General features: G+C 49.1%; 1 protein-coding gene across 3 annotated transcripts in view; it reads right to left on the minus strand.

Annotated features, from left to right (window-relative positions):
* Positions 1-26,773, minus strand: part of LARP1 (La ribonucleoprotein 1, translational regulator) — a 79,893-nt gene that overhangs the window by 31,396 nt on the left and 21,724 nt on the right. For all 3 annotated transcript variants that reach the window (XM_077823596.1, XM_077823598.1, XM_077823597.1), the window contains exon 2: positions 1,122-1,183. In XM_077823596.1, the coding sequence (XP_077679722.1) occupies positions 1,122-1,183 (62 nt within the window). The remainder of the gene's footprint in view (positions 1-1,121; positions 1,184-26,773) is intronic.

The following is a 26,773-nucleotide window of genomic DNA, read 5'->3' on the forward strand; positions in this document are numbered from 1 at the left end:
GAAGCAACTGAGGGTGGGGGGAGCCGGTGGCGCCCCGTATACCGTGCCATGCGGGCACCACTCCAGGGGGCGCCAGAGCCGGTCCCCTACAGATACTGCTAAGGAAAAAAACTTCCAGCACCGGTGCATGCGGCGAGCACACACCCCTAACATGGAACGGACATGAGCAAGCTCTCCAGGAAGAAACAACGGTCTCCGACGGACAGCATGGAGCAGGTCCAAGCGGGTGGGGAACGGTGGTTGTTCTAGGCACCCACACGGCACTGTGCATCGTCCAGCCACATCACCGACATTGACCCATCCGCACATGCATATGGGCTCTCACCCACCGCCGGGAGGCAGGCAGACATTGCACCCAACACACAGGTGGGCGGAGGGCACCAATTTAAGTTGTTCCCGTCACTGTGGCATCGAGGCACAAGATGGGCACGAACCCTGCCTCTCCGGGTGCTGAGAAGCTCCGCTGTGGGAGAGCCCTAGGAGATGCTCTGACGACAGGGGCTAGGCAGGTGCCGAGCAGGACTGACAACCCCAGCGTCGCAGGCTCTTGTAAACACAGCAGCTGGGAGAAAGGTGCCCTCTGCAGCACTGCCATGGCCAGAGCTGGGCACTGCCACGGAAGCACCACACGCTGCGGGAGGGACGCTAAAGTTTCCAGCGGCTACGCATAACCGGAGGCTGTGCACAGCTGCGGGGTGCGTGGGTGAAGAGTCATCCCCAGCTGCTATGGAGTGGAAATGCATGCACCACTCAGAGAGCCAAGTTTGCTCCCCGGTGAGGTAACAAAAATACTGCCTTAAGTGGCATGGGAGGCAGCGTGGTCTAGGGGACAGAGCAGTGACCTGGGAGTCCACGAGACCTGGGTTCTAGTACCAGCTCTGCCACTGAGCTGTCAGGTGACCTTGGGCAAGTCACTTCCCCTCCAATGCTTTGCCTGTCTTGTCTGTTGCGGCTATAAGCTCTTGGGGGCACGGACCGCGTCTCCTTATGTGTACATACAGCACCCAGCACACTGGGTTGAATCTCGGCTGGGCCTCTAGGTGCTGCTGCAATACAGAAGACAAGCAGCGAGAGCCAGGTAATACACCACCAGAAACAGGAAGATGTAGAGGCAGACATACCTTGCTTCCTTTCCGCTGCCTGGGGTTTGCGGCCCTCACCACTTTGGCTGGAGTCGTATGTTCTGTGAAAAATAGAACAGAGGCGTTAATACGCAACACCAAGGGTTGCTAGAGCGTTCTCTCCACTGTCCATTGAGGTTGGCAGGCCACATGCTGGCACTGGTTGAGTTCTCTCCCTACCTGGGCCAGAGTCCCTCTTAGATCTTCCCAATGACCCTTCTCTTCCCCACAGTGCATCCAGGTGAGCTACCCTTCCCCTCCTCCTTGCAAAGGGCTGGATGGGTATGTCCGCACTGGGCCCAAGCCCTACTTCCATCCACACATCAATCAACCCGACTCAGGTCAGCAAGCACTGGATCTTAGGACCCTGCTCCAGGGGTGGGTCAGAGCCCCTGTGATTTGGGTCGAAGCCCTGGCATTTTGCAATGTGGAAGCAGGGCCAGCTGCATCTGCACACTGCAGTATGGACACGTTAGCACAGCTGTGAGACCAGATCCAACCACTGTAAACCCAGGTTACCAATGCAGTGCAGACTGAAACTCACCACAGCCTTGGAAACACCGAGTCCGCAAGCCCAGGCCCCAGTGTCCTGGGCTTAGCACGGAGCACAGGCAAACCCTACATGGCCACTTCTGGAAGCTCCCAATCCCTGTTGTGGGAGAGGAGGAGGAGATCCCAGGAGGAAGTGTAATAAATGGGACAGGTTGGACTGATCTGCCCCAGAACATGATTCTGAAAGGAGCGCGCCTGCTCTCTGCTGGATTGGCGGAGTGCAGCGTCTCTCTGATTATTCGATCCGGAGTCCACCCTTCTCCGCTTTGACCCAAATCACTCAAACGGAGAGTCCCCATTTCACCTCTGGGGGCCAAACGGCTGCAGATGTTGAGCCATAAAGACTTCAAAGACTTCACCTGCCACAGCCACAATCATGGAGGCTGCAGACCATGGTCCAATTCCCAGCACCACCTACCCTTCCCCTTCCCCAATCCACTCATCACCCAGCTCTGCAGGCAGGGAGAGTTACGCTCCGACTGACAGCCAGTGTTTCCTACAGGCCAACACACTGTTCTCCACCTCTACACTGCACACCCCACTTCAAGAGGGCTCCGTTTACATAACAGGATCTCTCCCTGCAACGCACGAATCAGGGTCAGTCTCACGAGTGCAGCTTTGCTCACTAACGGGGTGCCCAGTCCTGCCCCAGCCTGCTCAGCCCAAGCGAGAGGTGGGAAAGGAACCAGGGACACTAGCCCTTGGCCACCAGCACCCTGGTGTCTCACCTGAATTTGCAAGCAGAACAGGACAGCTGGGAATTGTGTGTGTGTGTGTGTGGGGGGGGGGGTATTTAATACAGACATCTAGGAAGTGTGAGCACACAAACCAAAGACAGCGACATTACTGTATGGCGATCAGTCAGGGCCCTTCACGTTAACATGGAGGGACAAAGGCCCAATGCCACCCCCGGTTCCAAAAGGCTAGTAAATACGGACACGCCTGCAATGGATATTACTGAGTGCGCGAATGCCAGGACGGGAAACAAGGCAGAATTACACCCAGCACGGCAGGGCTGACAGGAACGATGACCAGGGAGCGAAGGAACACAATGGCAACTGAATTCGGAGGGCTTTATGGTACCAGCAAAGCGCTCCTAGCGTGGAGGAAGAGAAACCGGCTTTCTACCGGTGCAATAAACCTGCCTCACCTCCCAAATGAAACACCTATACCTGTATGAGTGCACGGTTTGTCAGTATAGCTGTATCCACGCTACAGACATTTGCAGTCTCGTCTCTGCCGGTCACAGATCGCACCCCTGACCACATAGCTATGCCTATATTGCAATCTGCAGAGTTTGAAGCATCCACACAAGGGCCCACCTGAACAATGAAGCTAGGGAACCCTGTTAAACTATATGCAGGGATGTGCTACAGTCTCTTGTACAGTACAAACAGGATTCAGCCAGGTTCTGCCGTCCACCTGCAAACCCCATCACAACCTAGGCTACAGCTACAAAGCTTGTTCGCATGGTTAGCGGACACGGCCACATGGTGGTTTGAGCTGATCTACGCTGCAGGACGGCACACCACTGGCTGTATTGCAGGCAGGGGGGATTATCCTGCTGCAATTAGCTTCTGCAGCAGGACTGGTTTCTGGGATGGAGACCAGCCGGGAGACCTGTCCTCAACACACAGCCCCTCCCACACTCAGCATGACTGCCAGCTTGCTCAACTTGGACGCGGCTCTTTGGAGGAGGGGCAGTTAAGTGCCACGCAAACTTAAATCTGCTGCTTAAGCAGCAAAACAAGCGTGCCCTTGAGCAGCTGGGCACCAGCATGGCTTGATGAGCTTGGCTTTTCCCCAAGAGGGTGGTGGAGAGCTTTTAATGAGGGACACGTGGCTCTTGCTGCCCGGCATGTTGTATGTGCGCCCGGCTCCTTGCAACTGCTCTGATCTCACACAGTCCCAGCAAAAGGCAGCAGCTGTGCGAGCGCCCTCTGCTAGGCAGCAACTGGAGAGACAGAGCTCCACAAGAAGGGAGCAGCTGAGTCTGCTCCTCCACCTGCCAGACAAACTGCTGTCTCCACCGGCCCTGCTTCCATCCCCTCCCCAAGCAGGTGGGCAGAGGGAATCAGCTGCCCCGGACTGGCCATGACCATTCGGATCGGGACTGCAGAGTTTCAAATAGCTGCCCCGCTGGGAGGGACTGCAGCACGGCTCTGTGGGGGATTCCTGGCACCACAGAAGCTGGTAATACCCCCTTCCACACTGCATGCATGGACCCATGGCGCAGCCGTGTAAAGACCAGCATACGAGCATGCAGATGCATCCGCTGCACACAGAAGCCGCAGTATTGCAATCACAGGACTCTTTTGGGGCCGGCCTGGAAAGGGAAGAGGTTCAGCCATAGCCTCTCTAAAGGCATGCCGGGTGAGCACTACCATGTGTCATGGTTGCCACCATTCATTTCACGGTGCCGGCAGGATAACTATGGTCTCCATTCATTAAAAGGTCACAGAAGGACAGACCAGCATCCATGACCCACTGCACAGGTGAGGAAGGATGGGCTCATGGATAAGGCACTTGACGGGGGCTCAGATCTGGGTTCAGCTCCTGCGTCTGCCACAGCCTGCCTGTGTGACCTTGGGCAAGTCACAATTTCTCTGTGCCTCAGTTCCCCATCGGACATCAATCATCAGCTGTAAAATGGTGACAATGCACCATGTGTGTTTATATGTACAGAACCTAGCACAATCGGGTCCCGATTGTTTATGTTTCTCCCACCCTTTGTCTATTTTGAATGCAAACTCTTTGAGGCAGGGACTGTCTCCCAGCACTGTGGGAGCCTGGCACCTCTGGGCACTAGCATAATGACGACAAATAACTGCACAGGAGCGAGCGAGGGAGGCAGAAGAGACTGTAGGGGGAATTAAATGCTTTTCTTCTCACCTACACTTGGCATTCCCCACTCCTCCCTCCCCCCCCTGGGAGAAAACCCTGTCCCCCTCTAACATCCAGAAGATGCCCTGGAATGCCCTGCATTTTTATGACTTCTAGATGGTAGGACAGCACTGGGGAGGGGTTTTTCAGCTCCAGCTTCTCTGTGCCACTGACCCCGCAGCAGGTTTACTACAGCCATACCTGGGCTTAACTCCAGCTCCACCCCTCACCTTTCGAAGGTGCGGGTCCCAACATTTCACCCCTAGACGATTTTCACCCGCCAAGTCCATAGAACTATATCTGCACTTCCTCCCGGGCACTAGCTGTTCTGCCCAGAGGAAGGCTTATGACCCAGCACTTGAAGAATGTTTTTAAAACTGTTTGAAAACGATTCAACATCTCGGAGTAGAGCCTGGGCCAGGGGGAGCACAATGCCGCGGTTGTAACATCTGGCTGGAATTTCAGTTGTGAAATTGTTTTACAAGGTTTGATGCGAGCTGGTTCAGAGAAGATAGCTTTAAAAGCAGGGCGGGTCACACACGCGACTCCATTCATGCTCGCAACCATGTTATATTGTACGTTGATAGTGTCTCTAAACCTAAATATTTTTTTTTAAATGACTTAACTCCTGAAATTTTGAAGCTGGTTTCCCGTAGGGGGGTTATTTCCCTCCCCCTGCCTGCTCCCAATGGGTGTTGTGCTAAAAGTGGGATGGCTCATATGTGGCACATGTGTGCGCTTAACTACAAACGCACTTCAACTCTATGCACCCTGCTCCCTGCCAATACTTCTCCCCACCCCTCTGCCGCACACTCCCGGTACCACGCACTGCAGACAGCCAGGGATGAAATGAAGGTAACCCCTTAATTCCGTTTTACCACCCTGCAAGCTCCATAGCAGCCTCCCAAGCAGGTAAGAGTTCACTCAGACCAGAATCAGTTCTGCAAATAGCAACCCTGCACATCCATGAGACAGCCAGCAGACACCCCCCACCCCCAAATCCCCAGGAACCGTCCTCTGCCGAGTGAGGGGAAAGCGAAAGGTACTGTGCACTCGGCACCACCCATTCCGGAGATGAGCCCACGGGACGATGGCCACTGGTACCCCTGCAACACTGGCTCAGTGGCTTTATTTCAACACGGGGAAGGGCAGTAAGAGAGGGGGCTGGAGGAGCACGAATCTCCCATGAGCAGCCCCAGGCGACTGCAGATTAGAAGTGGCCGGGGCCATGCCGTGGGAGCTGCGCTGCGTCACAGAACGCCCCGCCTGGTTACCTCTGGACGCTCACTGCTCCTCGGAGCCAGCCTGCGTTACACAGGCGCTCAAACCAGGCGACCAAAGTGGTCCTTTTCAGGCCATAAAGCCCAAGAGCGGGGCCAGGACGCCGAGCCGTGCACATCGAAATGCCAATGAGCCAAAATAAGAAGCGGCAAAGCAGAGTTTGCCCTGTCAATTCCCCCTTCAGAGGGTTCCCGAGTGGGACTTTGCATAGACAGCAGCTCCCTGGTTCTGGAATTCTCCTTGCTAGCTGGCGCTCATCCACCGCCCTCTCACAGATGGCGATGCCAGAAAGTGGAGCCTGCAGCATACGTACCCGCCCGGTGGAGCAATGCTCACCATTAGGCTTAGTGTAGGAAGCAGAACTCTTTCCAAACAGCCCCTGAATTCCCCACTCCACGCCCACAGATGTCACAGGCTAAACATAGCCTCTCTAGGTGCCTTTTGAAGCGACAGAAACCCAGGGTCTGCTTTTCAACAACATCTGGAGCTCTCCCTGACTTCAACAGTAGCGGTGAATGTTCAAGCCCTCTGAAAAAAATCAATCCGCTAACACATCCAATTAACTATAGGGCACAGTGTCTTCAATTTACACTGTTAGCAGGCGTGTCTGAGGGTTAGGGAGACCCCCTCCTCCCCATCCCCTTCCTGCTGCCACTGTAATAGATATAATCCATCCAGCCCTCCCCCAGACTTCAGCTCTCCCCCCACGCTGCAATCCTGCACCTACAACTCAGTGAGACACCAAGACAAATCTGGTCCACCAATTTCATAGGTATGTCCCCAGGGACACTCAGCAGCACGGATGAGGACACTGTGAGGCAAGGCCCTCTTCCCCAACTAGCAGGAGAGGGAGGCATGGTCGAAAGGAATGAACACAGCACTGGAAGCCAGGAACTCAGCTATTCTGGCTGCCTTGAGAGCCATCATTTAAACTGTCATTTGCTCATCTGAAAGACGGGAATACTACTCCCGTATCATATTGAGGTGCTGAGAGGAACAATGTTTGTGGGGCCCTTGAAAAACAGAATGTGCCGAGCATGGTCTTGCCATGAGAATTTTGAGCACTCTGTTCCGCTAAAATCCAAATGGAGAGAATACACAGGATGACAAGGAGGTAAATTGTTACCTCCGGACAAAGGGATCGAGCATGAGTTCCATTTGGCATAGGCAAGACCTGAGTGGATCGCACAGAGCCCCTTCCGACAAACGAGAACACAGAGGGAGCGTGACCCAGCCAACTGTTGCATATCACAATTATCTACACACATATGCAGCAGCCGGGGAGCCTGCCGAGCCACTACCAGGATAAGCCAGTGCTGAGAGTATGAGCAGCTGCACAATTCACCATCCTCCGCTCGTTTAAATCAGCCCGGCGGATCCATGTGCCACCAGGAACAGGCGTTTGTGCCACATATTTTACTCAGTCGCTTGTTGTGGCTGGTTTGCTCAGCTTACTGCAAAGGCTTCAGCAGAAAGTAATACTTCTTTTTAAACCAATGCATATGGAGAACTATGTACCATAAAGCTTTCTGGAGAAGACTTTCCAGTGAGGTCTTTCCTGCCTGCACCCACGCATAGTAAAGAGCCCACGACACAGGCCTGACAGAGACCACCAGCCTGGACGCGTCTGCACTATGAATATCCCCAGCTTATTCCTCGGCACATAAAGACTGCTGCACTTGTCTACGCAGTCCCTGAACCACCCGTAAGCAGCTCCTGATTTTGCAAATGGTATAAAGGGCCTGCTAACAGAGTCACTCGTGAATTCCAAATTAAACCCCGGCCTGAATCACTCCCTTTCACACGGCCCTTTCTGTGCCTTTATCATCCGCCCAGGGAACGCTAGAACCCCCTAGGAACATTCGCGGCACTGTATTTTGTCCAGCTCCATTACGCTACAGCATGCGCAGGGAAAAAGAAAACCAGCACAGCAAAAATGCCGGAGGGTGGCAGACCCCACCCAAGCTGGCCCTGCAGAAACCTACCCAGCCCAAACTTGGTACACTGCAGGCATTGATAGGGCAGCTTGCATGCTGAGGAGGGGGTGGAGTGTGCGATCTTTAGGGAGGAACATACCTCAGATAGAAGCCTTCACTAACTGCCTCATGGCTGGACTGGACACAGGTACCGGGGGACAGGGAGGAACCAAAGTAACGCGACTGCAAACCTGATTTAAGAAGTCAGGAGACTTCTGGCAACAAGATGACAGCTCCCTGGCGAGGGTGAAGCAGAAATGCAGCTTCCTGGGAGCCCTATCATTTGCACCAAATGGACTTGGCTGAAGCTGCACTAGACTCAATTATTGCATGTGACCTCAAAGCCACAATTCCTTTCCAAGTGTATGTGGGCAATGCCTCCTTGGATTACCATGTGCCTGCTTAGTATTAGCTTATTACTGGTGTTCCCAGAACTAGAGGCCAGAATAGAGCTACGACCCCATTGTGTTAGGTGCTGTACAAAACACTTACTTGAGAGAGTCCCCACCTGGAAGAGTTTACAGATCAAATAGACAAGACAAAGGATGGGAAGGGAAGCTAGGGCCAGAGATGTTGCTCAAGGCCACAGAACAAGTCAGTGGCAGAGTGAGGAATAGAACTCAGGCCTCAAGCCGCAGCCCACGTGCTATCTACTCCCCCCCACGGTCTCGCTCCTGGGGAATTTCAGATCCCAGTACAGCCTCACCATTTCTGGGTCTTGCTGTTTTGCAAGCTGGTCATTTCAGTGGGCTGGGTGGGGGAGAATGACACAAAACTGGTTTGGCTTCCCTAAATGGTCTGAGGAGAAAGTAGCATTGTCACAGGCAGACGCCACAAGAGGGGAAGTCCACCCAGGCTTGCGGGCTAATGAACGCCTTTCAACTGTACGTGCCAAGACCACCACTGGAACCGGTACCGAGCACAACGCAGCGGCACAGCACAACTCAGGCTCACCGGCGTTTGCAACACGCTTTGAAGATGAGCCGCGCGACGGAATGGCGAAGCATTACGCTCAGGCTAGGAGACAGGCTGGCTTATTACCTGCTTGGGGAAATCAAAAACAGAGCTTCAGCCAGCCTGGCTTCTTCGACAAGCAGCTCACAACGGCTTCCTAAGGGGTCGAATCGATCCGAGGCCCAGCTGGGGCCAGAGCACAGGCCGCCCAGCTAGATCACGGCCCTTTGCCACGCAGTTCCTGGCAAACTATTCCGACAGCGCGGAAAAGGGCCACCACCACCCAGGTATCTGCTGGGACTGGGCATTTCAAAAAGGAGCCTAAGACAGACAGGTGTTCTTTGCCCACTGAATGCCAACAGGAGTTGGGCACCTTGCATACCTAACTCCCTTAGGCTCCCTTGAAAAGACCAGCACTTTAGATGCTTAACAAGATTTCTAAAATCCAGACATTTAAATGGACAGAGACCATCCCATCACCACGACTGCCCAGGGCTTCAGGGAGCGCTTACTCCACACAGTATCCCCGGGGTGGGGGCACTCGTGTACATGAGCCACCGGTGCCGAGCCGGGGGGAGGGGGGGGAGAGGTGGGGGGCCTACAGGGCTCAGCTCCCTCCCCCGAAAAGCCCAGCTGCCCTGGCGTCCCCAGTGCAGTAATGTGCTGCCGTCAGCCCAGCCCGAGGAGGTCAGGGATTCTGGCAGTCTGCCACGGCTGTCCTAAGGAAGGAAATGGTGATTTTTAACAGTTCATCTCTCAGCCAAATCTGAGCAGAATTTAACTGGAGAAAGAAGAGGCACTTCTCTAGCCCAAGGAGCCTTCCCGCCGTGAACACCGCAAGCCTGCTGCGAACAGTGGAGGTGCAAGAGCTTCTTGAAGAATCCTTTACAACGGAAAGTGTTAGACAACCTAACCCTAGGTCAAATCAGCTCTCCCCTATAATACAATACACAAATCCTCATGGGTCAGGGCACAGGAAAGCAACCAACAGGGGGAGAGGGGAAGGAGACTCTCTCTATGGACAGCTTATTCCTTAACTCTCTATTCAGAGGAGGATGCAAGAATCCCTGAAAGCAGCTACCAGATGCAGGACAGTGGACTCGAGGCAACACTGGATATTCCGGTTACACAAGTACTGGGCTTTGCACTGACTCGACACCCACCCTTGCCAGGCAATTCATGCAGCAGCTGCAAGCACCAACGCTGGGTGGAGTGTGGGGGGCGTGGAACTTGCACTTTTTTTGTGCGCGAGCTTTTTTAGGTGGATTAAGAATCAGCCTGTTTATTGCTGGTAGTTTTGTTTGTGGCACTGTCTACTTTACTTCAACAACCAAGGAACACATTGGAGAAAGGACATCTTGGTTAAAAGTGAGGAGAGGCTTCCCTCCCGCCCTCCATCTCTGCAATCCAGGTAATGCCGGCAAGACTCCTGCACATGCAAGGAAGAACCGATCCCACACTGGGGATATTTCTAAAAGATAACAAATTTTTTTTTTTTCCCCCAGAGTCTTAGGTCAGCTTTATACATTCTAAAAACAAAATACAGTCAGAGCCCCAAGGTTTAAAAATTCTTTAAGCACATAAAGTCAGAACTGAAACCTTCTTTAAACTGCCAATTTGCCCCAGTTACAGTCATCAGTGCAAACCCTTAGGACAGACAGGCAAAGTTGCAGTTATTTGCTCAAGTGCAACGTAGCTTAGTTTCATGGGAGCGGCAAACTGCACCAACACAAACTGTGGCCTGGCCCATCTACACTAGCAAATTGCACCAGTGCAGCCACTCCGCTGTCAAAAATCCCCAGTAAATGAGGTGCGACAGTCCTAGAGAATGAAGCTGCCTATTCATTCACACAACAGATACTGCACAACTACAGAACTAGCTAACTATTGTCTAAATCAGCCTCTGTATCAGATGACTGGAGGACAGGTAACGTAATGCTAATTTTTTAAAAAGCCTCCCGAGGTGATCCTGGCAATTACAGGCTAGTAGGCCTAACTTCAGTACCCAGGCAGATTGGCTGAAACTATTGTAAAGAACAGAATTATCAGACACACTGACAAACACGATTTGCTGGGGCGGGCCGGAGGGGGGTGGGGGGGAAGTCAACATGGTTTTTGTAAAGGGAAATCATGCCTCACCAAGCTATTAGAATTCTTTGAAAGGGGACAAACAAACATGTGGACAAGGGTGAGCCAGTGGACACAGCGTACTTGGAGTTTCAGAAAGCCTCTGACAAAGTCATTCACCAAAGGCTCTTAAGCGAAGTGGACAGCCATGGAATAAGAGGGCAGGTCCTCTCATAGGATCAGTAACCAGTTAAAAGATAGGAACCAAAGGGTTGGAATCAACAGTCAGCTTTCAGAACGGAGAGAGGGGTAAATAGTAGGGTCTCCCAAGGTCAGCACTGGTCCCAGTGCTTTTCAACATGCACAGAAGTGATCTAGAAAAGGGGTAAACAGTGAGGTGGCCAGGTTTGCAGATGAAAATTATCTTGAGGTTTTCGTAAGACCAAAGCCGACTGTGAAAAATTACAAAGGGATCTCACAAAACTGGGTGACTGGGCAACAAGACAGCAAATGGAATTCAGTGCTGATAAACACAATGTAATGCACACTGGAAAACATAATCCCAACTATACCAACAAAATAATAGGAAGTAAATTAGCGGTTACCACTCAAGAAAGAGATCTTAGTTTCACAGGATAGTTCTCTGACAACATCTGCTCAATTTGCAGCAGCCGTCAAAAAGAGATAACACTGTTAGGAATCACGAGGAAATGGACAGATGAGACAGAAAATATACTGCCACTGTATAAATCCATGGTATATGCATACCTTGAATACTGCACACAGTTCTGGTCACCCCATTTAAAAAAACAAAAAGTTTAGAATTGGAAGTAGTATAGAAAAGGGCAACACAAATGATTTGACATATGGAACTTGAGAAGAGATTTCTAAGCTGAACAATCCCGAGTCTTTTTAAAGAGATGACTCAAGGAGGATATGATGGAGGTCTATAAAATCATGACTAGTGTGGGGAAAACACATAAGGCATTATTATTTACCCCTTCACATAACACAAGAACCTGGGATCACTCAATGAAGTTAATAGGCAGCAGGTTTAAAAACAAACAAAAGGAAGCCTCTCTTCACACAACACAGTCAACCTGTGGAACTCACAGCCAGGGCATGTTGTGAAGAACAAAAAGTATAACGGGGGGTTTGAAAAAGAACTCGATAAGTTCCTGGAGGAGGATAGGCCCATCAATGGCTATTAGCCAAAACGCTCAGAGACACAACCCCATGCTCGGGGGCCCCCTAAACCTGACTGCCAGGCGGTGGATCACTCGCAATTGCCCTGTTCTGTTCATTCCCCCTGAAGCACCTGGCACCGGCCACAGTCAGAAGCCAGGATACTGGCCTAGATGGACCATTGGTCTGACCCACTGTGGTGGTGCAGGCTGCCCTAATACCTACCTCCAGAGGGGAGGGACCCGTCACCTCTCTTTTGTGACCACCAGCCAGCTTGGTCACTCGTTAGTGCCAGATACAGCGGTGGCGAATGCTCACACTGGGCTGTAGAAAGTCCAGTAAGCCTAACGGACCAGAGAGAACCTCATTCTCACCAGCCTGTGATTTGGCTGGAAGTCTGGCTCTGTGCTGAGGAAGGGGATTGTGGGGCGGGGCAGAAAGACAAGTGCCAGCTCCCACCAGGCTTGGTTTCCTGGCTGCCTGCTCTCAAATAGCACTCAGTGCCTCCAGCCAAGGTTTGCAAGTTAACACCTCACGCGGGTGTGGAGGGTGCCCTTGTTTGGCTGCAAACAGACCCTGCTCAGCAGTGGGAAGGCTCTCTTCCCAATCGCAAAAAAAAAAAAAAAATAGTAAAAAAACCCACCCATTTTCATTCAAAGAAAAAAAGCAGCAACGTGCCAGGAGACCTTACGATGCCAATGCCACTGTCTCCCAATGATACTGATCCAAAGGGGAAACAGAAGGCCTACAAAGCTTGGGAGTCACAAGATATGGCTTAGAAGAACATCTCCAGTTACACTCCTAGGATTAAAAAAAAATAAATAAAAGCAAGGCATATATAGCCTTCCGATTCAACGCATACATCAACAGTGGACACAGGCTCCCTTCCCTACAGGCAGGTTAGTCCAGAACGATCCCTTACAGAATTTCTTGCACCACCCTCTGAAGCTTCAGGAGGCGGTCACTGTCAGGGACAGGATAGTGGACATGATGCACACCTGGTCTGATCCAGTCTGGCAACTGCTATGTAACTTTAAAGGAGAGTCTAATGTAGAGAAGCAGACACAGGAATATTAACAGGAGAGCCGCTGGGAGACATCTGCAGGGAGCATGGGTGTCTCCTTCCCGCCACCCCCCCCGATTATACAAGAGCTTTCTGAATCCCAAAAGCACCTGTGTCTCAGTGATCAACGCTCCTGTGGGAAGCCGATCATTTGGGCCAATTTCCAAAGGCTAAGTGCTGCATTGTGGGATGCAGTCCGGTGCCATCTGCAATGCTTGTGGCTTCCTGTACATGGGACACACAAACCTCTGTGTGTCAGACCCAAGTAAAAGGCTTTGCCCTAAGCATCAGAGTGGAACAGCGCAATCAAGGCTTGTAGAACACCTGTTAAGCAGCAGCAAGCAAGAAATGCTGCAGGCGCTGGAAGCTCACAGCATTAAAACCGATTTGCCACAACTCCGAGGGTAGACGGATCCCTCTCGCAAGTCCTAATGTAACAGCAAAATAAGCCAGGAGCTGCTTGCACCTCTCTACAATGTACAATTTAAATTATGCAACTGCTGCAAGGATCACCTTCTAAAAATAACTTCGGAAAGGGTATCGGACAGACACGCAGGGAGCATGTGGGAGGTCTCCTATCTCAGCGCCCTGGAGCTCAGAGAGCTCAAGCGCCATGACAACACGGTGGAACCGAAGTTCCGAATACAGTGCAACGATCAGACCCGGGGGCTGGGAGCAGGCCACCGCAGTTCTATCCTCAGCTCTGCAACAGACTCTCTGTATGGTCTTGGGGAAGGTGCCTGACTGCACCCCTTTCTTGCTGGGCAGGCTAAGCAAGGGCTTGCCTACACTGCCGGCCCTGTAGCGCCATAGCGTAGACCAAGGGTGGCCAAACCATGGCTTGCAGTCAAAATGCAGCTCACAGAGGCCCCCACAGGCCCTCAAGCTCCACCTACCAGATGTGGGGGGGGGGCGGGGCGGCGGCGGCTTGGGGCTTCTGCCCTACGGCAGGGTGGTGGGGCTAGGGGCTGCTGCCAGGTACAGCTGGTGCCTGCTGAGAGTGGGGGGCTGGTGCTTGCTGAGAGTGGGGGGCACAATTTAAAGGTTCAGCCATCCCAACAGCTTGAGTCATGCCCTCCCCCTCCAGGCATGTCCCTCCCTTACCCTCGGCAGCCCCACCTTGCAGCTCCCAGGTGACCCTACATGTACCCCGCCCCCCATCACCTCTGGTTCTGCCCAGCAGGGAGGAGAGGTCTCAGAGCTTCAGCTCCACGGGGCATGCCTGCCGGGGCACAGCTCTCGAACTTCTGGAAGCATGGCCTACATTCCTTGTTCCTAAAGTACACGTTTACATTTAGCCGTATTAAAATGCCTATTGTTTGCCTGAGTCCAGCTTACGAAGTGATCCAGATTGCTGTGTCCATGATCTGTCCACTTCATTATTGATCATTCCCGCAATTTGTGTGTCATCTGCAAACTATGATTTTACATTTTCTTCCAAACCATTAAATAAAAAAATGTTTAAAAGGCGTAGGGCCAAGAATCAATCCTTGCAGGACCTCGCTCAAAACATACCCATTGATTGGGTGATTCTCTACTTTTAATTACATTTTGAGACCTAATAGTAAGCCAATTTTTAAATCCATTTAACGTGTGCCATGTTAATTTTATATCTTTCTAGGGGTTTTTTTTTGGGGGGGGGGGGGTCAAAATGTCATGCAGTATCAAGTCAAATGCCTTACAGAAATCTAAGTATATTACATCAACACGATTACCGTCATAAACCAATCTTGCAATAGCAAAAAAAGATCCTGTCAAATTAATTTGACAGAATCTATTTTCCACAAACCCATGTTGATTGGCATTAATTACATTACCCTTTTTCAATTCTTTGTCGAGTCCCCATATCAGCTGCTCCATTAGCTTGCCCAGGATCGAAGTCAGACTGACAGGCCTATAATTACCCAGGTTATCCCATTTACCCTTTTTAAATAATCGGCACAACAGTAGATTTCTTCCAGTCTTCTGGTACTTCCCCAGTATTACAAGACTTATTGAAAATTAACACTGATGGTTTAGCAAGTTCCTAGGCCAAGTCTTTTAAAGCTCTTGGATGCGAGTTATCAGGACTTGCTGATTTAAAAAACGACATAATCCCCCCTCCCCCCCCCCCAAAAATAGAACAGAAATGTATTGAACACGTCTGCCTTTTCTGCATTATTAATTCTACCATTTCCATCCAGTAATGGACCAACACCAACATTAGCATTCTTTTTATTCAAAATATATTTAAAAAACGCCTCCTTTCTGTCCTTAGCTCCTCTGATCATAGATTTCTCCTTGATTAAGACTCCTTGTTCATTCCCACCTCTGCACACGTTCCTGGTGCCCCTCTCAGAGCAAGCGATAGACATGGCATAGCTAACAGAAAGGCTGTGTGTGTGCATACATGTACATGCAGTATTTGACCTCGCTTAATCACAGGCCCCAACCTGCACTGAAGCAACAGCAGAGGTATCAGGTAAACCACCTTTAACTTATTTACTCTGCAGAGACCCATCCATGTATTCTGATAACTTTAAGGTGCATTAAATAATTCCGTAAATAGGTACTTCTCAAATCAACAACGTACTGGCCCCAAAGAGATATTAACTGTATCAACAGCTACTTTAACACACTAGTAAAGAGAATCCCCTACCTAATATCTATTCATCCTATGGGTAATTCACAAGGATCATATGGACAAGATTTCAAAATGCATTGGGGGGGGGAGGTGGGGAGGAATGACAGGGGAAAAGGAGGACACAAAAGAGTCACATGCACACATAATATGCTCATTTGTTTCCTAGTAGTACCCCCAAACCCCAGTCAGGACTGGGGGCCCATTGTGCTAGGCACTGGCATTGTACAACACACGCATAAACACAGCGTCTGCCTCAAAGTGCTTACACACAGAGTTTTTAAAATGCAAGTAACTTAACTACTGCAGCACAACTTTACACACACACACACAGGCCTGATCTCACATTATGAGCCAAAAACCTGCCCAAATGCCATTAAGAATCAAATGCCTTGTGAGCCAGTGCGTAATTACTGTTTTTTCTGCTTTCTGGTGGGGAGCAGAGGCGCAGGGAAGATGACCTCAATTGTACTGAAGACACATTTAAAAAAAATAATCAAGTTATCTTCAACTCAGGACAGAATCCGATGAAGTTACAGGCACATGATAAACCCTAAATATGTGGGCTAAGAATAAGAAATGCAGACAGGTTCCCATAGCTGCTGTGCTACCGAAAGCGTGGCTAAGAATTAGTCTGTGCACATGTAGGAGGGGGAAGGGGACAAGAATTATTTTTTCACTGCAGCAATCTGGAAAAAACCTTAAATTCCCCCTTCCTCTACCACCCCATTCTACAACTAAGCTCTTCACCAACCAGGATTTCTATGAATCTTTACCCATAAAGGTGCACACAGCACGTGCCCGCCGCTGTGTCCCTCCTGCGCCAATCCCCGCGGCACTGCCATCACCCGGGGTGAGATGTGTCAGAGAAACTCCGGCTCCTGGAAGAAGTCCCCCCGTCCCCCCCGCCAATTTAAATAAATCAATGTTTTTCCAGGAAAGCTCACATCAGCTGCAGTGTGTGGTCCCCAGCAAGTTTCCCGCTGGGTGTGACAGAAGAGACAATGCTGTCGCTGACTTTCCCACGGTTATCCAGAAAGTCAATGGCTCAGCACAGGCTCCATCGGAACTGGGGACCCACGCTGCACCCCAATCACTCTGAACCGACACCCACAGTAACTGCTTTGGGAAGGGGACTGGGTGGCCCTTGTGGGACGAGTCTGAGTGGGCAATTCGAGCATGCGAAGGACAGAACGTCCAGCAGCAGTCAATGGCGGCCTGGACTTCACGAACGTAGATGAATCTCTGGTCAGCAAGTTGTGCAACCGGCAGGGTCCTCTGCTGCCACGACAGGCAAGGGATCGAGACACACCAGCGCCCATGGCCTGATGCCTTGGAAGGCACCTGGAAAAGCTCTCCTGCCAAATGAAGAGTTAATGAAAGGGGGCAGGGTGGGCAGAAGTTGGATGGTTCTTTAAACCCCTGGAAGAGGACTGTGCTCCCGGCTGAATGCCACATTAGCCCTCCCACCTGTGGCCATCCATCAGGAGGTGTGCTGGGGCTGCAGGACAGCTCCTGGGAAAAGCCAAGTGTTTTTTCAGCCGTCACTCAGGGAGCTGAGGAACCGGGAGGACACAGCCACAGCATAGCTCAAGACAGCGATTGTGTGGGTGGGAGGGAATTCCTTGAGATGATCCTACCCAGAAAAGAGGAAACCCCCATCCCAGGGGTGTTCTCCCCTCAGCACTCCGGCAAGGCTCAGGGAGGGAGCTCAGAGACAGAGGCTGTACAGAGGGCAAAGTCACTGGAAAGTCTAAGGGTCAAATCTTCCTCCTAGCTGACAGTTCACAACCCAAGTGAGCAGCATGAGCCAGCAAAACCCCAGCCAAGGGCAGGACATGCGCACAAGACCACACTACTCCAGGCCTCCCTGCCACACGGAGAACACCCAATTTACAAAGGTTTTAAATTTTAAAAAAAGGGGGGGGGTTTGGGAGAGGGGGGAAGAAGGGGATATGACCAAACAGACTCGGCCTCCACACTCTGGGGGAGGCAAGGGGAGACAGTCTCCTCCGCTCTTGCCTACCTCTGCAGAAGCCCACACTGCTGGTGTCTGCCAAACTCTAATGCAAAGCTAGTTAATAGTTAATTATTACCCATTCAGATACCCGATCCCAGCGCAGACTGACGCCCAGGAGAGGATAAACAGTCACGTGACTTGAAAATCCTCGCCTTATGTCAACTATATTTAGTTCTAAAAACCATGACCTGACAGGACCACCCCCGAGTGAAGAGAGTCAAGCTACTGTCTCATCAAGATCCTGCCACTCCATGTGCAAAGTTAAATCAGCCTGAGTGGAGTTAGGTGCAGAGAACGGCAGACTTGTTACATGACTGACAACAGCCAGGGTGTGGTTTCTGCGACACAAGGCTACGCCATTCCACTGCCCAGAACGTGGAAATGGGAAGGGAGACTGAAAGTGGGCTGTGGCAAGGAATCGTGCAGCAGATTCTAAGCAGGGGAGACTAAGGGGCATAACAGATGGTACTTAAATTATGAGCCCAACCCAAGCTCCCGGGCCTCGGCTACTGTGACCCACTCTCCCCTCTGTGACCTGCTGCAGCAGCTGTATTCAAAGATGCTTTGGTTTCTGGGCCCCAGCATGCAGGGGGCTTGCAGTGACAAAGAACTCAGTACTGGGGTATTCACTCCTGCCAGAGACCAGGCTGTGCCCACCCTCTGGCTCAGGGTCTTCGCTTTGTGCGGGCATTTGCCAATCTTGTACCCACTCAGCACAGACCCTAGTACAGAAAGGTGGCAGCTCTGAGAAAGGAGGGAAAGTCCAAGGAGCTGTGCAGAGGTCATTTGTGCACCACTGAATTACCTAAAGGGTGCCCAAGGTGCGTAACAATAAAACCTAATTCTCCTGCAGCCAAAGGGACTATCGTAATTTCCCCCCCAGGAGCACGCTTCCAAGAAATAAAGACTCCGACCCGGATATTATTAATCTCTTGACACCACAAGATGGGTATTCTCAGCCCGCATTCCTCTGCAGCTGATGGGACACAGCACAGCCATCGGTGCCCAGAAGCTACGTGTCAAGAGGTCACCATATCACACAGCCAAGCCTGGAGCGCGACACAAATTCAATCCCTTTAATGGCCGTCAGACCTCCTCTGGCGCTGCAACAGGGGAACTTGCAATTCGACAAAACCTTGTTCTGAAGCATCCCACCTTTCGCCGTTAAGTATTTAACCACCACCGTGTTTCCGACAGAAACAGAATGCGCCCCATGCGAGCGGCACAACCAGTTCAAGTTGCTCTTGCAACCTTCGATTCTGCAGCTCTAGACTTCTCTGAATTAGACGGTGCGACTTGGACATTTATTCCATCACCAGCCAGAAAAAGAAAGCACAAGGTGTAAAGAAGCGGGATTCTCCCCAGAAAAGGCATTTCTAAAGAAGGGCTTCAACTCTACCCCCTTCAGTAAGTGCCCCTACTTTTCCAGCACTAATACTTAAACAAGCACAGAAAAGGAGGCCACTTTCTGAAAGTCATGCCCCAGATCTTCTACATTCAGGATTCAGCTGCACAATCACAGGTTACTAGTAGATATATTTGTTTCACTAATTTAAGACAAAACTGGATTGTGCGGTAAGCATATACTTACACAAAAATAGCGCATGCTCTCATATCTGGGACTGAATAATTTTACACCCATCCAACACCCAGCACTTGACTCTTGTCCAGAAATAAATATAGCTAGACCAAGGGGCCAGTGATCATTTTAAAAAGGTCCAAGACCATTATCAGCCAAGCTATGAACATATGACTGCCTCCCCTTAACTCCTGCCCTTTTTAAGGCAGATCCCAAAGCACTGATTTCTAACTCGGGGGCGTGAAGTAACTCATGTTACTCATGAAAAGTCATGTTTAAATTGAAGTGGGAAAGAACTATCTGCCCACCTCCCCCCATCTAGACAGAATAATTTCTAGAGAATCTGCTCTCTTTTGTGTCCCCCTGTGTATTTTGGGGGGAGGGGGTTACTCTAAGAGTGATTTATGAGCTTGTCACACAAAAAACCTGCACCAAAAATCATTTAAAAATAGAATTAAACCAGTGCAGACTCCTTCATGAACTCTCAAACAGATATAAACCTGGTTTAACAGCATTCACAAAGGCCCTTTTCACTGCTTTCATGAAAGCTGTATGGCTACACCAATTTAGTTAAACTGGTGCTAACTCCTGAGTGAAGACAGGCTTACAGAAGCTTGGGAGCAGACTTGTGTAATTGTAGTCATACTTCATTAATATTCTGTCTCTGTTCTAGTGGCTTCCTTGGCACTTCAGTGCAACTAAAAATCCTCTTTTGGAAAAAAGATTATGAAAGAGTCCAAATGAAATTTCTGTACAGGCTGTGACATAAACTGAAGTCCTGGCTGCCTCATGATAGGTTGCTGGACGATGTGACGCTTCAAAATCAGTTTCATGGAGCACAATGGCATCAACATGCAACACCACACTGTATCATTCAAGGCGGCGTCTCTCGCTGCTGAAGCGAGTCTAGATCCCCATAGGGGCAGGAGCTTCAGTTATTTGTTCTTCAGCCGTTAATCTATTGGGACATTGTTATGCAACTTCCTAGCTCTGGGGAGCAGAATTTTCTGACACAGGCATTACCAGACACCCTAAAAATATAGCTGGAACATTTTCTCTGCAGCTTCTCTAACCGACTGGCAGCTTTGGTTTTCCAGCTTCTCGAAAATCCTGTTTGGGGACAGAAGCAGCTTGAGGGGGAAGAGAGGGAGGAGCACGGGAAATGCAAAGTTACTACACAATGTGTTAACTCGCATGCAGGAAAGGATGTGCTGTCCAACTATCATTTATTTGCCACTTAGTCCTTCCTGCAGATAGTCATCAGTCACTTTCCAGCAAGGAAGTGGAATAGGTAGCAGCTCTGAGCTGGGGCAGCAACTGGCAGGCAGACAAGGACCACAGAATTTGCAGCGGGCGGGGTGGGGGTGGGGGGATTTGTAAGTTATTGTAAAGATAAAAATAAAGATTCTTGTTAAAAAGCTGGTGGGAGGGAAGGGAATTGATTATTAATAAATGCGCCATGAGGAACAATCCTGCAAGGACAGGGAGAGAGATTATCTAGTCTAACAGGCCTTTAAACTCCCATGGTTCGAAGGTGCCCACTACTCATCTCTCAGATTGCTTTACAGAGAACGTAGCAATAGCCTATTTCCCATTGGCAGCTGAAATGGAGAAGCTACTTTACGGCTCTTTTTAAAAGAAAAAGCTTTCAAAAACTGTTCCAGGTTTTTATTATCACTGCTAAGAATCACCCGCAGCCCCAAAATTGGTCTGGATTCTTTAACCACTGTGAGCTGCCTCCACAGTGTGCAGACTTGGCAGAATTAGATGTTTTTTTTTTTAATAATTTCCACTGATAGAAAGAATAACCATTAGCATGTTCAATTTAAACTTTCACTGCTGTGGGAAATTATAGGGGGTTAGACAATAACTCTTAACAACAGAAGACGCTGAGATTCAAAACGTTAAAGCTCTCTGAAGGCTGCATCATCATCATCTGCAGCTCCAGGTTTGTGACAGCCGGAGCCAGCTGTTTTAGCAGAGCTGTAAATATGTGCTTTATGCTGTACTCATTGCAACTTGTTTTCTACACATTAAAGGTGGGTCTCTAATAAGTTCTGAAGAAGCATTTTTCTTACTTTGATTACAATCAAATATTTTTCCATTTGTCTCTGAGCATACAGTGGAATTGATCTTTACCGACACTTGTCCCTAAAAATCTAACCTTTTCAACCCTATATATCTTGCAGCAAGAGTTCCGAGGCCATGGACACCTGTAGCTAAGTCACAGCCACGCTAGTAACCATAGCGGCAAAGGAAGTGCTTGTTTTCGGACACAGCTTGCACTCAGGAAGAGATGGTTCAGGATTTCTGAAACTGCAAGATCAAGATGGTCATAGTGAGCCGGACAAATGATATAGACCAGCAATGCAGTAAGTAGGAGGGATCTATACTGCACTTCAGGTTACTCAAACCATGTTAAAATTTACTTCACTGTACATAGTCCTGCACCCAAATCCCACCTTCATTCCCTGTTGCATTTCCAGCCTAAAATGCAAGGTCTCTCTTAGGTATGGCCTCCCAGACCAGACAGTTCAGATCCTCTGCCTTCTTCTTCCTCTTACCCAAAGTCTTTGTTCCTTCAAAGGAAATGCCAGCATGCAGCCTCTGAACAAAAGTTTCCTCTTATCCTTAGCAGGTTAAGCTACTGAATTTGCCTGGAGACACAGAGGGGTCAACAGTAACACCCACCACTGACCCCAGGGTCAGCAACACCTAATGTGATTCAGTGCATTTGGGGTGAGCACAAGAGAGGGAAGGACGGGGAAGGGTTAACGTCTGACTCACCTACAAAACCTGCTGGAAGTTTAGTACATCTCCCTGAACTAGGCCACCTGTGTAAACAAGGTGCTCTTCCCAAAAATGGGATAAAAACACTCATCTTTAGGCCAGGAATTGCAGGATTTAACAGGAAGTAGCACTAGGACTTTCTCCTGCCGGTGAATACAGAAGCACGTCTTGCGAGAGACTCAGTCAGTGTTGCACCTGGGAGCTGTTCCACCCTTTTGCAGTCTAAGCAACGACAGGGAAATTTAAGGATTTTTTAAAAGAAAAGAATACGCTTAGACAGCAACATCCCTCAGGGTAGGCGCTCTCCTGGGTTTCACTGCCATCTTACTGTCATCAAGCATACTCTCAAACCCCTCATGTCAACAAACCCCAAGAATGTAGGTGCATCTCTTGCAAACACACACCACAAGCCATTGCCAGAATTACAGGAATTTAAAGAGGGGGAGAACAGACAGTTTAAATAAAGACAGATCTTTACAAAACATGAAGAAGAACATGCTAATCCTTTCTTGCAAGACGGCCACCACCCACATGTCCACACACAGAAAAGTCTTCAACTAACTCCAGAGCACGAAGCTAATAGGAGTTACTCACTGCAATATCATCAATATGTTAGTAAAGGGAAAATCCCAGCCCTCCTGTTCTGGCGGACTAATGCAGTAGTGCGCAAACTTTCCCAGTCGTGCCCTGCTTCATTCACCATTAACCAAATCTGTCCGTGTCCATTACTACACAGCCAAGGCTTCCTCACAACGGAGCTTGGGCTAAAGGAGAGCTGGGGATGGGCTGGGGCAGAGAGGCAATGAGGGCACAATGGGGCTGGGGGCAAAGCGGGGCACTCCCACCCCGCCCTCCATGGGTGCTGGCAAGGGCCCCTCCTGAACATCCCCATCGGTGGGTGCAGAGGAATGTGCCCCACAGTTTGGGGACCACAGAACTAATGCTCAAGTAGCACGTACCCTCAGTGTGCTGTGCTATGTCTAAATTGCTACAAAAGACCCGCAGCATGGCCGCAGCTGGCCCAGGTCAGCTGGCTCCGATTCATGAAGCTGTAAAGCTGCAGTGTAGATGTTTGAGCTCAGGCTGGAGCCTGGGTTCTGATATCCTGTAAGGGGGGTGGGTTTCAAAGCATGGGCTCGGGCCAAATGTCTACATTGCTATTTTTCGCCCCACAAGCCTAAGTCAGCTGACCTGAGCTCCCAGACTTGGTGCCAGGGAGTATTTAAATTGCAGTGCAGACATACCCCCAGAGTACCAAAAACTGAACCCAAACCTACCAGGTTTACATTTCAAGAGGGGCCATTTCAACTCAAAGATTCCACCCACCTCAGACATCGACACCAGTGGCTATGGGAAAGGCTCTATCCACAGAAGAAAAAGCTAGAGATATGGCACAAAATGGAATAAAGTGGGAGGAAAAATACTCCACCAGCCCATGAAGCATTTCCCCTGGAACTTTAGAGCAGTTTTATTTCCAAGCAGTTTTATTTCCAAGCACTATTATTAAACAACCAGGATATGGGCAACACCACCCACCCACCTCTATTGTGCTTGTGACACTAGGTACAGGGCAGAACGTCTCCAGAACCCATATATTATCAAGCACACACACGGGAACATAGTATGTTGTTGTGCCTATAAAATGGCTATTTTAATATTTTGGCTCAAGTTCCAAACCCATGTGGATTATGGGTCTTGATTATAAGAGTTCAGAATTCTTGTCAGCCAAATCAGACAGGCTCCTCAGCCTAAACCAGAGTGCGAATGCCAGATAGCAAGGAACTCCTGGACATGGAATTATCCTTGAAGATGGGTACCAATATATTTCAAAGACATTTAGTGCCATGGTATCATGGCTAGTGGCCTTTATGGAGTTAATCCCCTGGACTAACCTCAGCAATGCTAGTTTGGCTCAGACTGTCCCGGTTAGTCTAACACCCATGTCCCCATTCCGCCCACCCACCCACAACACACAAAATAAAAATTCCACCAGTGTTAGGCTGGTACACATTAAGCAAGTTCCAAGGAGACCCTTTCCCCACAGCCAGAGGTTCTCCTTTTGAACTTGCTGCATTTACAGTTCTGGGAGTTTGAAGATAGCGGGGTTTCAAGATAAGCTTAACACACAGAGAAAGTATAGCTGCTGTCTTCAAGGACTTTCTGAACGATGGCTTTGTGTAGGTCCCCGACTGGCTGCCCAGAGAGCGAAAGACACGGCCAGACACAAAAGTAGCAATGTTTTAGGGCTGGCGGATCAACCTTTTCCCTTTTCATGGTTTTTAACAAAAGTGAGTGAGTGTGTGTGTGTAAAACCCAAAAATTTAAACCGTAGGTTGCATTTTAGGCAACGCTACTTTGTCAGATAAGTTCCATTTACGGAGAAGCACATATTACTACTATTTACTGCAAATATGTACTTCTGCCCCCCCGCCCCCCACCCCACCCTCTACAGGGTCTCTGATACATTCTGTTGCAAGCTACTAGAGCAGAAAGAATGAAATGTCTAGTAAAACAGCTCTGCTAATCTGTGCACCCTCGATGATTTGCACTAGCACCAGTCCAATAAATCAACTGAGATCTTGATCATGCCCTAGAGAAGAATCCTATGGAAATCATGTCCTTCTAATGTTGTCAGATGCATTATTATTTACGTAGTGGTAGCACCCAACATCCCAAATCTGGACCAGTGATCAAAAGTGCTAAACACACAAGACAACATGACCACCACCTCCAGCAGCGCAGTCTACAAAGTTCTCAGTCTCCAGCACATTCTGAAAGCGAAGGAAAATGGGTTGGGGGAAAAAACCTGCAAAGCCAAGGTTTACATCCCAGTACCAAGACCAGGATCCGTGATACCCTGCAGCAACTTATCCTCGCTGGAGCACTGCAGAAGAGAAAAACAACTTCTCATTTTCTTTTCTTTTGATGAAGCCAACAATAAATTTGCCCCAAATGTTAGTGATACAGACCTCGAAAAAAATAAACTTGGGTTATTTCACTAAAAATCACTTATTTTTTAATACACTGAGGTCTATCCAGTACTTATATAGCCCTCATCACTGTAACAGAGACCTTCACAATCATTAATGGATTTTATCCACACACTCCCAGTGAGATAGGGAAGTGTTATTATCCCCATTTTACAGATGAACACTAAAGGCATAGGACAGATTAAGTGACTAGCTCAAAATCACACAGGGACTTGGTGGCTAAACTGGGAACTGACCGTAGGTCTCCTGTGTCCTATTCTTGTGCCTTAACCACAAGGCCACCCTAATGTCAGCCTCTCGCCAACATCCAGATTTCAGTGGCTGTATTTGGTATTTCTAGCAGAAGACCAGTCTTTGCTCGCCAGAGACACCACGATGGAGCAAAAGCCACCAGCAATTGTGAAGATGCAAGAATTAAGACGCATCTTTAAAAAAAAAAGTACTCTCTTGCCCTGATGATTACAGCCTCTCACTTCCAAGAGTGGAATGCGCCCTCATACTTCCTCAAACTTGCTTTCTTGCCAAAGCCTGTCTACACTGCTCTCCTCACTACTTACTAAGTCCTCACAGCTCTCTCTAGCCTCAGTCACATTTGTCAAGTTATACTGTGTATGTTCTTTGGGCCAGGTGAGCTTCGCTTTCATGTGTTCTGTCAAGTGATGTGCACGGCAAGGCAAATACCCATGCCATTATTAATATATGTACATTGGAAATAGTAAGCTTTTATTGCAAACAAATCAGTTAAAAAAACTTAAATTGAGTGGACAAGGAATTTCACTTTTTTTTTTTTTAAAAGGAACTATGAGATCAAATATACAGATTCATGTACCTAGAGATCTAATAATGTTTGTGTTGGACAAGTGAAAAACAACTGCATAGTATAAAATTCTCTGAGCTACATTTTTATGTTTAAACTTTAAAGTAATGTGTTGAATTATCTTCAAAATAATAATAATAAAAAAAACTCACTACACACCCAAAATTGTTACATTGGAAAGTTTCTTTCAACCTGGATCTTAAGATTTGCCATGCTGCGGTGGTTTCAATGGAGGCAGCCTGGCCTTTATTAGGATTATACAGAGGTGTTTGAACATGTCAATAATATATACAGAGTGTGTATTAAAGGGGAGAGAGAGTCAGAAATCAGAGCTTTTCTTTTTCTCCTTTTTAAAAAGCCACCCACAAATGCTGATGTAGTGGAAGCGTATATGTTTTTGCTGAGTCAGCCTTCAACTGTAATCAACCTTTAGAAGTGTAGTTTTGGGGTGGTGTCCCCCCTCCCCCACAACAGTGCAGCGGGTCTAGTGTACACACACCAGAATGAGCTACAGCTAGGAAAGGTACTTGTGAAAAAGGAATCTACGATACAGCTGGGGTTTGAATTATATTTAGAAGGTTTTGGATTTATTTGGGTTTTCTTAAAACTAAAACAGAGGAAGTCCTTTCTTCGCACTGCCAAGTGGAAATTGAGGTCAGTGTGTCACTGGCTAGAACCCTTCATCAGTTCAATCGCTTTTCATATGAAAGCAGGATTGTTGGGGTATTTTTTGGGGGGAGCAAAAATAACTGAAGAAAGGGAATTAACAACACACAAGCCTGTACTGGTTGGACACTGTCGTCATTTCTTACTTTTTAAACTGGCTTCTACAAGCACAGGTTGTGGGGACAAGTCCTTTTTGTACCAGCAGACAG

The sequence above is a fragment of the Eretmochelys imbricata genome, chromosome 8 (genome assembly GCF_965152235.1).
Source record: "Eretmochelys imbricata isolate rEreImb1 chromosome 8, rEreImb1.hap1, whole genome shotgun sequence".
In the NCBI taxonomy this organism is placed as follows: Eukaryota; Metazoa; Chordata; order Testudines; family Cheloniidae; genus Eretmochelys; species Eretmochelys imbricata.